At 42.4% G+C, this 12896-nt stretch overlaps 2 protein-coding genes across 2 annotated transcripts in view; one reads left to right on the top strand and one right to left on the bottom strand.

Moving 5' to 3' along the window:
* The first annotated feature begins 3227 nt into the window (after nucleotides 1-3227).
* b3gnt7l (UDP-GlcNAc:betaGal beta-1,3-N-acetylglucosaminyltransferase 7, like) lies at nucleotides 3228-5293 on the top strand. The gene has a single exon (XM_033629424.2). It carries the CDS (start codon nucleotides 3525-3527, stop codon nucleotides 4758-4760), a length of 1236 nt encoding a protein of 411 aa, XP_033485315.1. The 5' UTR covers nucleotides 3228-3524; the 3' UTR covers nucleotides 4761-5293.
* Nucleotides 5294-5613: 320 nt separating this feature from the next.
* Nucleotides 5614-12896, bottom strand: part of cep104 (centrosomal protein 104) — a 42897-nt gene continuing 35614 nt past the window's right edge. The window contains exons 21-22 of the mRNA XM_033629421.2: nucleotides 11577-11664; nucleotides 5614-7587 (exon numbers count right to left, since the gene is read on the bottom strand). Coding sequence (XP_033485312.2) covers nucleotides 7457-7587; nucleotides 11577-11664 — 219 coding nt within the window. The 3' untranslated portion in view covers nucleotides 5614-7456. The remainder of the gene's footprint in view (nucleotides 7588-11576; nucleotides 11665-12896) is intronic.

Genomic DNA, 12896 nt, shown 5'->3' with positions numbered 1-12896 from the left:
GGGAAGCTCAACAACTCCACAGCAGCTCCTCTCATTGATGCAGCCTGATTTTTTGCTGCCCCCAAATGGGAATTTTGGATATCTCTTCACATCACTTAGCAAATAAGAAAACACTGTTAAGAGCTATATACTATCCATTTTCACCATGTTCTTAGGAATACAATGTTCTATATAGCAGGGTATGTGTTGGAGCCATTTGTTTGATTTATGTTAAATGTATTACCGCACCACGCCACTAGGTGGCTTATGTTGCTGGCTGAGGCAGGCCATGGTTCATACCTCTACGGTTCATGCCTATGGGCGCAGCACAGGTGTTGCTGATGTAGGGAAGCAAACAAGATTGGGAGTAGTTTCTGACTACACATCCAAACAATTCAGCCAATTAACAATCAGTAACAGCTAAATTATAGGGTGAGTTACCACAGTATGAGTGATATATGAACAATCCCCTCTGTAAAACCTCAAGAATATAGATAGGAATAAAACTGGAAAGTTTGGTTTGTTCAGACTATGAGAAAAAAACCTAATTTTGAGAAGAAGTGCCAAAAATGTGCACTGTAAAATTCCATACATCTTTAAACAAAGATAAATACATGAAATAAAATAAGAAACTGGGGTGAAAAAAATAACTATTAGATATAATCTTGAAAGGAAAAGAAATATCGAACCCATAGTAAACCATATAAAATAAGCAGTAAATACTGTATGTCTACAGTGTTGGGATCTCTTGAGAGGAAAATTAACTGTAAAAACAAAATTAAAAAATGATGTGCCAAACTAACACTTTCAGCAGTGTGATTCATGTATCATCACAGATCAAAACACTATATGTCAAAACTCACAGTTATATTCATCCTACATAAATGTCAGATATCCAAAACTGCATTGTGGATGGGAACAATTATAATTAAGGATATCCTCAATATTTATACAGATGTCAACAAATATATTTTTACTTGTAAAATTTACATATCCAAAATGACATTTTGAATGATAAAAATGTATTTTTTGGAGATTCAAAATTACATTATGGATATCTGAAATGTTTTGTTTTTAGGATATCTGATATTAATATTATGACTTGTACAAATTGTGTTTCAGAAATGTTATTTCTCCTAGTTAAAATTCTATTGAAGATATCTTTAAGTGGCTTTTTTAACATTTATTGCTAGGCCAGATAAGTATTGCAGGTATCTGCAATTAAATTCTTCTTCGTCAAAATGAACTTTTTAGGTATCCACACTACATTCTTCCTATCTACCATTGTCATTTCATTTCAGCATCTTCATTCTTAGGACAAATGATTTCACTTTTACCATTCATGTGTGTTGGGCTTTCAGTTTTAGATATCCACAGCATCATTGTAGATATCTGCAACAGAAAAACTCCCATTCATTTATCTACAGTCTAAATCTTCCTTGCCATATTTTACACCAAAACAAAAGCAATAACTAAATTTCAGGAATTTGAATATGCTGTTGCAGTGTGTAGGTGAGCTGAAAACTATGTCAGCATGAGAGTCAAGGAATTGCATGCTGATACACCTGTTGCACAGCACAACTATATATTATTCATCAGGCTGATTTTATATTCCTCTTCCGTAACATGCTGGCATGCTACTCATCTCACATTGCCAACAGATTGGCAAAAAAATACATGTGGAATGATGGTGACTGGTGTGCTATGACCTTTGTCAGAGATTTGTGAAACCATTTTTACAAAAATTGCAAAAAACTGTTGAGTTTCCCATTGAAAGTAATGGGAGATCATTGTGAATTTGATGTTAACAGAGCGAAAATAACCCCAAAATCGCCATACTTTGACATGAAAAAATCAATAAAAATTTAAACGGTTCATGAGACCTGGGACTTTAATAGACTGATGGACATTTTGAATAACTAGTACAGTCTTTGTGAAATCAGCAGTGGTAACAGGCACCCCGTCAAAATTTCTTGCAAAATGTTCTAGTTTTACATTTAAAGTTACTGATTGCCTGATGTGCATTGACTAATACCTGTAGGCTACATGTAACATTTTGAATTCTGTATTAATGTGTTTTTTATCTACATTTATTAGGTGAGTTATTGTTTTTAAAATAGGCTGGTTGACCTTTTTTAGCATGCACAATGTTGGATTTTTTTGCCGATATCTGATGTGCTGATATGTAAAAAGGCAGTTGACCAATAACCAATACCGAAATAGATATATCCACTTTTTTCCCCACCTAATTTTAGTGATCATCAAGTCTCTTCTGCAGTGAAATTAACATGATGTTATGCATGCACACTCTTATTGTTATGTCCACCAGTAGACAGAGACATGAAATACAATACTTTTCAATGTATGTGATATTCATTCATTGTGCAAATATAGAAAAAGCATGTTGGCCAATTCTGATAGTTCATTTTAAAGCCAATATCAGCAGATATCGAAGTCCCGATATTATCATGTGTCCCTATTAAAAAGGCAGATATAGGCTACAGCTTTAATTTGAAGGAGTACATTGTAGAGAACATTAACTGAGAACAAGTCTTCTCAAGTTTAGCGGAGACTTGTGGGTGCCCATACAACCCACTGTCATTCAGATATCTTGAGGTGAGACTTCAAGTGACAAAAATACAAAAGCTGCTTTTGTATTTGTTTTTCTGTCCATCACCCAACATTTACCGTTTTTAGATGTGCGTGCTGTTTTGTTTTGTTTTGTTTTGTTTGTTTTTTTTTTGAGTCTTCAGAGAGTTCAAGGACCCTATTTAGCCCCCTTCCTAACAACCTTTGCTGACATGGTTGGTATTAATGGTTGCCTTAATTGTCAGCTTTCCTGTTGAAGTGCGTTAATATATATGTAAATGTATTGTGTTTTTGTGCTCTGTACTGTATTTTTTTATTGTTTTTTTCTGGTACCTTGTACCTTCATTTGTACTACACAATTGCATTTTTATGTTAATGAAATTATTGCATTTTTTTAATTAAGTTTCAATTATTTCTCAATAATTCCTGTTGTATTTTGCTTCTTATAATTTCTACTTATGGAGCCCAATACTGTTTAAAAGCAATAGAGAGATCGATGAAAACAAACAAACAAAACCCTCCAGCTTGATGTGTGATGTGTGATGCGTGTGCACTGTAACGTGGTGGACACCTGGTGTGTGTGAGAAACGGGAAACCCGCTGGTCCCAGATCAGTGCGGATCATCAGGGGGAGGAGATATTTGTGGGGGAGAGAGAGGTATCCTGCAGCAGGTCTCCAGTCAGTCTGAGACAGAGGCCAGAGAAGAAGCTCGAGGACATGTTGTGTATTCTGCATCATTTTCTCGCACTGACAAGAGATGTGTGACTCCACTGAGCGCCGTCATGGGCAAAAGGGCCCCCGGGGCCACTTCAGTGTCACGTAGCCGAGGACACAACCTCTGGTGTCCAGATGAGCAGGGAAGGCGGTGATGGACTCCACTCGGACGCACAGTTGTGAAACACTATGAAGGCAAACGGTGCAGCATCTGAGGGTCTCTGGGCGCCGCAGTAAGAGCCATGGATCACTTATTCCGGAGGAAGCGGGTCGGTCTGCTGAAACCCCTCCTGAGCCTGTCTCTGGTCTTTGCCTCTTTTCTAATGATCCACAAGCTGAAACTGGCAGAGAAGGACGGAGTGGGAGCTAAACACATAAGGGATGCTGGTTGGTGCGGCTCTGAGTGTTTTTCATTCAAGAAGGGAGCCGTGAAACCTAGTTTGGGGAGCTCGGGCTCTCCAGTGCTTAGCAACGAATTGGATGCGCAGCGGGTCTCTAACGGGACTCCGGCTTCCTGGGACGCGCAGGTTCTCAACTGCAGCGAGGACGCGTCGGTGAGGACGCAGGACTGGTTCCGGCGCTTGGACCCGAGATTTCACCAGTTTGTTCTGCACAGACACTGCAGGTACTTCCCCATGCTCATCAACCATCCGGAGAAGTGCGCGGATGGAGAGGTGCACCTCCTCATGGTGGTCAAATCCGTTATCGAGCAGCACGACAGGCGGGAAGCGGTGCGTAAAACCTGGGGCAAGGAGCACACGGTGGATGGGAAGAAAATAAGAACTTTATTTCTTTTGGGGAGCCCGACGACTGGCAAAGACACTAAAAACCTCCAGAAACTGATAGAGTACGAGGACAGGATCTATGGGGACATCCTCCAGTGGGACTTCATGGACACCTTCTTCAACCTGACCCTGAAAGAGGTCAACTTCCTCAAGTGGTTCGACATCTACTGCCCTGGTGTCCAGTTCATATTCAAAGGAGATGATGATGTGTTTGTGAACACGCACAACCTGTTGCAGCTCATCGACTTCAGACTGGAGGAGCGCAAATACGCAGAGCTGTTCGTAGGGGACACCATCTCCAAAGCGATCCCCATCCGAAACAGGCAGAGCAAATATTACATCCCCAAAGAGCTGTACGATAAGCCATATCCCCCGTATGTCGGAGGAGGTGGGTTTCTGATGTCCTCCCAGCTGGCCAGGAGGCTCTTCGTGGTCTCGGAGGACCTGGAGTTGTACCCGATCGACGATGTGTTTTTGGGGATGTGCCTGCAGAAGCTTCACTCGGCTCCGGAGATGCACCCGGGCTTCAGGACCTTCGGCATCACCAGACGCAGGGTGAGCCCCATGAACAGCGAGCCATGCTTTTACAAAAACCTCATCGTGGTGCACAAACTGAGCGCGCAGGAGCTGCTCAGGATGTGGAGCGTGGTGCACAACGAGGACCTGATCTGCGCTCAGAGGGTCTCCATGTGATTGTATATAAACTAAGTTAATTCACCCAAGCTGAACTGAATACAAAGAACACTTGTGTTTCAATTGATCATATATGATGATCCTTACTGAATCTGCTCAAGATTTTCTGTATGTCAAATTCAAAAGGTTACAAAGTTTCCCTCTTCACTGCTCCTGCTACTTTAAGTTTCCATTTTGTAAAACCACTACCATACAAGCATCCCAGGAAGATTTCTAATTTTTGGTGCCATTTCAGGTTGTGTTTTCGTCACTCTGTCACCCTAATCTGAGATCTAATGTTGATGTAGACACATGGTTGTAATGGTTTTAGTGCGTGTTTGTGCAGGCACAAATAAGACTGGACTTTTTACACCTTGGTGTCTCTCTGAAACAGCTGATTTGATCGTCTATTTCTGATTTCAGGGTTCCAGTGTGACTGTCACAGTGAGCTATGGACTCAGCACATAACATGAAACAAACAACTGCATTCATTCAGTGATTATTTTGTAGGGTGTTGAAATTGTAACAAAATTAAATGATTGGTTGTCAGTTAATATGTTGTTTTCAAGTGTCATTTCATGTGTATGGTTTGCAGAATCGGGCCAAACAAACCAAAGACACTAGAGGGATGTAATACTGTAGATTCATGTCTGATAATGTCAGTAAAACTGGAGCTTGTTGTCAACTTTGTAAATACAGAAAATTATTGGGAGAGATATGGAAAACACTGACCATCTCAAGTTCTGCTGTCAACTGTGTATGTTACAGTATGTGAGTTCGTGTGATTGCTACACAGAGGGCTGTACAAAGCTGCTAAGCAGCAGGGAATCTTAACTCTTAAACAGTATCAGAAACCACATCTGCGAACCTCAGCTTATGTAGCTTTATTTATTAAACAAATACAGATACTTCGGCAGAAAAAATAGCCATTTAATGACAGAATTTATATTCAGAAAATACTGACTACTATGCACATAGAAAACACCAAAAATATCCACTGTTGCAACAGTCCTCCATACAGAAGCATGTTAAAGCCAATGTGATGAATTGGGAAGTTAAAACCAAATATACTCTCATATACATCATCTATATTTAAGCTGTTTTGTCCACTAATATAACAGTTAATGTTGTAATGCACTTTAATATTAATTTACCCTGCTAAACTGTTTTCATGGATGTTTTTGTTTTACTTGTTCTTGGCTGTGAATGAAGCAAAATATATATTACAATCAACATTGTCATAACACTGTGCAGTACAACAGAAGTAGTGAAATTATAGCATTAACTATAAATCCTGCAAATTATTGAGGGAGTTCTTAACATTTTTGTGGTTGTGACTGTGGTAAAAAACAGTCTGAAGTGCTTCAAACTGTCTGTTGGGTTCGGCTTCAGTCATATCTGGCAAAAGTTGGAGAAAAATAGGTGCTACACAAATTCTGTTCATTCATCCCCACTGTGTTTTTTCATTTAAATAATTGTGTTAAGTTAAAAGGTCTACTTTATCCCTCTCACTGGACTAGTACAGCGTATACAACTATGCTATCTACTCAAGATTGTCAGTAGAAATTAAGCAGGGAAATAAGTTCATACTATACTGAGAAATCATCCCTTTGGCAAAGTACTCCATTCCTTCTATATAATTTATCTACGTTATGAAATGAAAAGAAAAATGTAAACAGATGGCAAAGCGTGAAGCTGACAGTAAAGCTGTACTCAGGTCGTCAGAGGCTTTGGGACGCTGGAGTGTTGCCAAGGGAGGAAAGTCTTCTGCCTGTAACTAAACCTCATTCCTCCTCTGCTCTCATTACTACTTCTACGAAAAGAGGAGTGTTTCTAAGTGTCAGCTGCTGTCACTGTCCTCTGGTAAGATGGAGCGATTGATTACATATTTAATGAGACTAGACTGGTTATCCATGAGAAGAGGTCACTTGTTTTAGAGTTTGTGGTGTAAATATAATTTAAAATATGCTGAAAATCCTTTTTTTTTTAAATTAAAATATGCACATTTTTAGCAGCATTGGATAGCTTGTGTAGGACGGTTAGTTTAGTAGCTTTGTCAACTCAGATAAAATAACCCTGATGATGTCTTAGTGATGTTACCAGTGTTATCTCAGCTTGGCCTCAGTGAAAACACCTGTGTAAGAGAAAGCCTAGATTGTAAATTGTATCGGGAGAATCTACCAGACAGACAGGGTCGAATGGGAAGATGCTTCCCAAAATTCCCAGCCATGGTGGCTCCAAATGGCAGTGAGCAATATGAAAAATAAGCGCTTCCAAACGGAGACATCCTTTAAGGACATATCAACAAACAGCACAGGTGCGTGTGTTCATTAACCTGGCAGGTGTGTGACGCCAGAGGTCTGACATACAAACATAAGAAGCAAGAGACTTAACACTGGTGAGTCCAGCTGCCTCCTCTCTGTGTAGATTTTCTGTCACTGACCACAACAGAACTAAATACCAATCAGAGTTAATGTGCCTATCTACAGAGTCTCAATATCTGGATACAACACCATGTTGCAATGTTTATACATTAGCTGATAAGACAGTAGTATTATCTTTTTGGTAATCTTTAAAATAAGTGAAACCTATCAGATGTCTTTTATAAAAGTGCAGATATGCAGAAACGTGGGACCAGGAAATATGGGAATAGGGTGGGGTTACTACAGGGGTGTTTGCTGCTGTCGGGTTCCTCCCCTGTGTGCTTTGCACCAGTTTCAGTGTTTCCCTGGTGTATGTCCTCTGGCCAGAGGTGCCAGGGCTGGGATCCGGCTGCCTCTGCCCATGGGTCTGGCTCTGGCCCCGACCGACCAGGCCTGCTTCAGCTTGGCTCCACCGACAGCCCTGCCTGGACACACAAACACACACACACACACACACACACAAAATGACGTCGGTATAGTAAATACAGTAAACCTCTGTGAAAACGTTGCCATAGATGACCCCCCTCTGTTCTTGATTTCCATTTACCACCAAACAACCTGCATTATCTGTGATGTCAGTGTAAACAAGCGGGCTTCATGACATCAGCAGTTTATGGGGACACAGCTGTGTACTGGGAGAGGTCATCTCTTTGATATGACTGTCGCTACTGCGGTCACATCACAAGGCTTTCTTTAAACATACTGTAAGCTACTAATTTTGTTCTGATAGCCTACTAGCACTATTAAAACAATGTCAAAATAACAGATGGAAAAAATTCAGAGGTTTACTTATTTAAAAATACCAATGCCACTAAAATACTTAATTAAAAGTCCTGTATTCAAAATGTACCAAAGTGTGTACAAAATTGACAGAGGCAGGCCTCACTAACATCATACAAAATTAAACATGGAATAAAACATGATTCATTAGCACAAAAAAGGGGGCAGAGGCACTATTTCACACAGCAAATGCTACATATTTAATGAGTGTGGCTCCTGTTTGGGCCATCATCTATTAACTAGATTAAAATGTACATGTGTCAGGTCTGATACCACCTTCCACAAACTATTTGCTGGAGGAAATCCTTAAAAGTAAACATATTAACTGGTGAGCTATCACTCCTTGTCCCGCAGTGTTAACTATGCTGTAGAAAGCGCGTAGGCAAAGAACTCACTAGATGATGGGATTGGCTTATCTGAAAAGCTTTCGGGATCTGTATGTCAGAGGGGGCATTGTGACGCCCTGTGGCACTCCTGATGTAAAAGGTCGGCATGTTCCTCTATCAGAAATGCAACATAGAGGAGATTATGTAGCCTAGTGTAAGTGCAGTCTAATTCTCTTTGTATATCATTACTCATTATGTTATTTTGAATTTGTGAATAAGACTTTGCTTTTCTTGTAGTGAACGGAGAATCCAAAAACAGCTCACATTCTTCTTGAGTTGACGTAAAAGAGGTCTGCGTTTAACAACAGCAAAACTATATCAAAACACTTCACATGCTGTCACACAACTTGTACAGTATATTCCAAGTTTCATTTATCCAGTCGTACGCTCAATACTTCCCAAAAACATACATTTTTTGCTAAAACATGATTTAAAATATCATAGTACAAACAGTCTCATGTACGGCCAAGTAGCATGCCTGGACATGTGTGTGTGTGTGTGTGTCTGTGTGTGTACTCTGCTCATATACATGGGTGTGCTCAGGCACACACAGGGCGCGCTCACTGTAGGTGAAAGTGTTTTAAATGGTAATATTTTAGCAAAAATGCATGTTTGGGAGGTACAGAGCATACAATTAGATACACAAGACTTGGATTATACTGTATAAGTTGTGTGAACACAAAGTAATGTTTTGATTTGTTTTTTTTTTTTTGTTTGTTTGTTTTTTTCTCCTACTTGTCTGCATTGGTCTTAGCTTAGCGCCACTAAAGGGTGTAAGCTTCTTGTAAAGATTGATGCACTGTTAATCTTGCAGTCAAGTATTTTATACCCATAATGCGTGGTTGTGACTGTCACCCACCCTCCCTGGAGACTAGCCTATCAGCCTTTATTGGAAAAACTTCCTAATATGAGTCAGAGAGGGCCGTGATACACCATAGTGTGTCAAGGGGAAAGTAAGGAAACAAGCATGGGGGAGGGGACAGGTGCTTAAGTCCTGAGTTATATAGTGACAGTGCATGCGGAGAAGAAGGAGGAAAAACAAACAAACAAATAAACAAACAAACAAAAAAAAAAACAGGGGAGAAACAGGCAGTGTAGCTGATGTATTGTGGCCTTGAGGTGGTTGTGCTCCATGCAGATTATCAAAAATAAACATATACATGTCTACTATACTGTACTGAAAAACAAAAACAAAAGAGAAGTCTATACTGAACACCAAAAATGTGAGAGTCTTGGTGGAGGGGGAAAGCCCGATTGCAGAGAAGAGTTGCCAGCGCGGTGTGGTAGGTTTGAGAAGCAAGTGGGCCCCTTTGGAGTGATCCCATCGGTTCTTTGCGATGCGTCACGGAGCTGAAGTATCGAACATGCATGCATGTATTTGAACCCTCCCAATGTGTTTATGAAAACCATCACCAGGGTCCAGGGCCAGTCCTGCGGGGGAAGGGGGGAGGTATGGCACCCCAAGACCGCAGGAGCGCCCAGACCCCAAGACCAGGGAGCCGCAGAGGCCGCAGGACACCACGCAGGCCCAAGGACCCAGGGCGGCAATGGCCGGCACCCCCAGAGAGCCAGAGACACACCCCAGACAGGCGGGGCAGGAGGGCCCGCCCACCCACCGCCCGACGCGGACCGCCCGGCACCACCCCCGGGGAGAGAACCAGCACCGCACCGGACGGGCCCGTACCAGGCGCCGGCCACCAGCAGACGTCGGACCGGACGGTAGTGAGAGCCCACCCAGGCCCGGGCGGACGAGGGAGGCAAGGAGGCGGTGATGCTGCAAGGCATATGTCCCCGGCGCATCGGGAACCAGGGGACCGTGAAGGGCCACCCGCCCGAACCCCCCAGGACGGGCCCCCACCAACACACAGGAGAGAGCGGCCCGCCACAAGCAGTCAATCCCCCATCGGGACCCCCTAGCAGAGGGCCCATAAACCACAGCCGGTCAGGAGGCAGAACCCCGGCAGGAACCCAAAGAGCCCCCAGGGCGCCACCCAGCCCACCTGCCACAGGGCCACGGGACCCCCCAGACACCGGGAACCCAGCAACACCACCATGATGTAAATGGGCTCCCTGGCTCCAACCCTCAGCCCAGGAGGGCCGGGCCCCACGAGCCACGCCATGCGTATCTACAGTGTGTGTAAACCCACCACCCCCCCTCTTACTATGATTCTCTGATCCCTGACGGAGAAACATTAACCCTACACCGTGAATGTGAATGTGAGTGCCCATAAGTGTGATGTGGTGCATTAAAATTGTAATGTTTTGATAAAGGTTTGCTGTTAAATTTGGTCCTCGTTTACTTCTGTTAATGATGAGTGTTGGCCATTTTAGGATACAATAGTTTTCTTCATGACTTCAATTGAACACATGCTGAGTAACTGATATACAAATGGTCATTTTTTGGGTAAAGTATTCTTTAAATCCTTATGAATTCTCCTTCACATCTTTTCTTTACCTCAATGGAAAATGTGATGAGGTCAAGCAACATCTATTCTGGCTCACTGTCACTCATATTAGAACACTTCAATAGAACAAAGCCATCATTAGTGTTATTAGTAACACCTGTGCTTTTCCTACTATGTCAAATCAAAATGTCTGCTGTGAGAAAGGCCTATGTGGTTACAGTACAGATAAACTAATCACAAGCTGAGAAGATTCATGGCGCCATGCAGCACTGTTGTGCAACCATGATACTCAACTCAACGGCTTCTGTCTTCTGCATCATGTCCAGGACATGAACGCATCATTCCCTGTGAACCCCAGGTACATGGGTGCACAATTTCACCAGTAACACTAAAAACCACTACAGAAACTCAATCAACTTTAATATATTCAGCAGTGGTCCTGTAATGTGAGTGGTTTGCCAAACCCAACGGTCATTCTGGCATCAGGATGGTTATAAAAGTAATGTGAGACATCCCTTAACAAAATAATGGGCATCCAGGTTAATACAACCTGCCTTACCTGTACAAAAAGTGACTGCATGTTTCAGTCATTAAACAATTTACTTACAGCTGCTGCCATGATTGTGAAATATCACTCAAAATGGATACACTAACAGCCACTACACTGGGCTCCAAATTAAATCTGTCGCTATTTTTAAGCACCTTATTCTGTGCTCTGAGGCAGGAAACCATAGTGGAAAAGCTGCAACATGAAGTTTTACCAACAAGCATGGGCACTTTGTATAGCTTCCACACTGAGCGTTAGGGAGGTGGGTGTAAGCAGTGGGTGTATGAATGCTTTACCTTGTGCTGGCTGAGTTCTCTGGGACACCGCAGTCCTGCGTGAGTTTTGTTTACAGCCCTCCCTGCCCATGAGGTGAGCCTTCCAGGCCTGGAACAGGGACAAAGTAGCTCAGTTAGACCGTTCCTCTCCCAGGTACTTTCTCGATTGGGACAGCCACGGGTGACTGTAGGCCCAGTCAGGGCCCGAGTGGCTGCCCTCCCTCCCACTAACACAGCAGTCTTTCATTGGGTCGATGCGCACAGCTCTGGCAGTGAGTGTGTGACTTTCTGTGCGATTTTTTCTTGATTCATTTTTGAGGGTGTGAGAGTTGGGCATGTTGTGAATCAGTTTTCGAATGAGAGCACAAATAAGTTAAAGCGTCACTTTACATTTGGGCATAATCTTAAAATCTCTCCTATCTTGCCGCACTTGGACACTAAGTGGTTTTCAGGGAATTAAAATGATTAAAACAGTAAACAGTAATTTTCATGTTTAAATTATTGATGATGTTTTCTTTGCCAAGACCAGAGAAAATGTTGACAAAGAGACTCACAGTAATGCTCAGCACAGCAACAAAGGATAACAGGCATTTCTCCACAGCAAATGTTATCACAGCAGCAACAACACAGGTGTAATTAATACCATTAGTTTGATGCTTCAAGTCAAAATGTCTGCTGTGAAATATTTAACACTAAATCAAATACTGTGTGAAAATGCTGCTACACCGCTCTGTTTGGGTTTTAGCATGATATACACCTGGCCACACCCCAGAGTGATGTTACAGTTGATGGTTTCCATCAGCTGGCAACAGGAGAGCACCTGCTGTGACATCACTGATTAGTTCTTCAAAGTTTTACAAATGTAGACGATATGTCTTATAGTTCTTTTTAAATGTATTCCAAAGCAACTGCTGCAACTGTTTAAAGTCACTGTAGGCAACATTCAGAGCATTAATACAGCAGAAAAGACTTATTTGCTACGGTGGAGTAATGGCATCCTGAGGTGAGATGTAGTCCCACTCCCTGTGTGTGTGTGTGTGTTGTAATCTGAACATCCCTGTTATATGTTGTGGTAGACGGTTCGGTGGCTATGCGTGCATGTTAATGCATGTAAGTACCTGTGAGTTCATGTGTGCGTATTCTGCTGGCTAGCCAATCGCTGCTGCTCTGCACTGTGCTCATAGGGCAGATACAGCTGATACTGGGACGGCGTCGTCGAAGAAACATTGCGTATTTGTACTGTGTCCAGCTCTGAGGCACTCCGGTGTTGAAAAACTCAAAAAAGTCTGATCAGCTGAGGTGTCCAATCAATCCAGTAAGGGGGTGTGTCGGTCAGTAAAA

The sequence above is a fragment of the Epinephelus lanceolatus genome, chromosome 8 (genome assembly GCF_041903045.1).
Source record: "Epinephelus lanceolatus isolate andai-2023 chromosome 8, ASM4190304v1, whole genome shotgun sequence".
NCBI classification, from domain to species: Eukaryota; Metazoa; Chordata; class Actinopteri; order Perciformes; family Serranidae; genus Epinephelus; species Epinephelus lanceolatus.
The sequence above is the reverse complement of the archived record's forward strand: the minus strand, read 5'-3'. Positions and strand labels throughout refer to the sequence as shown.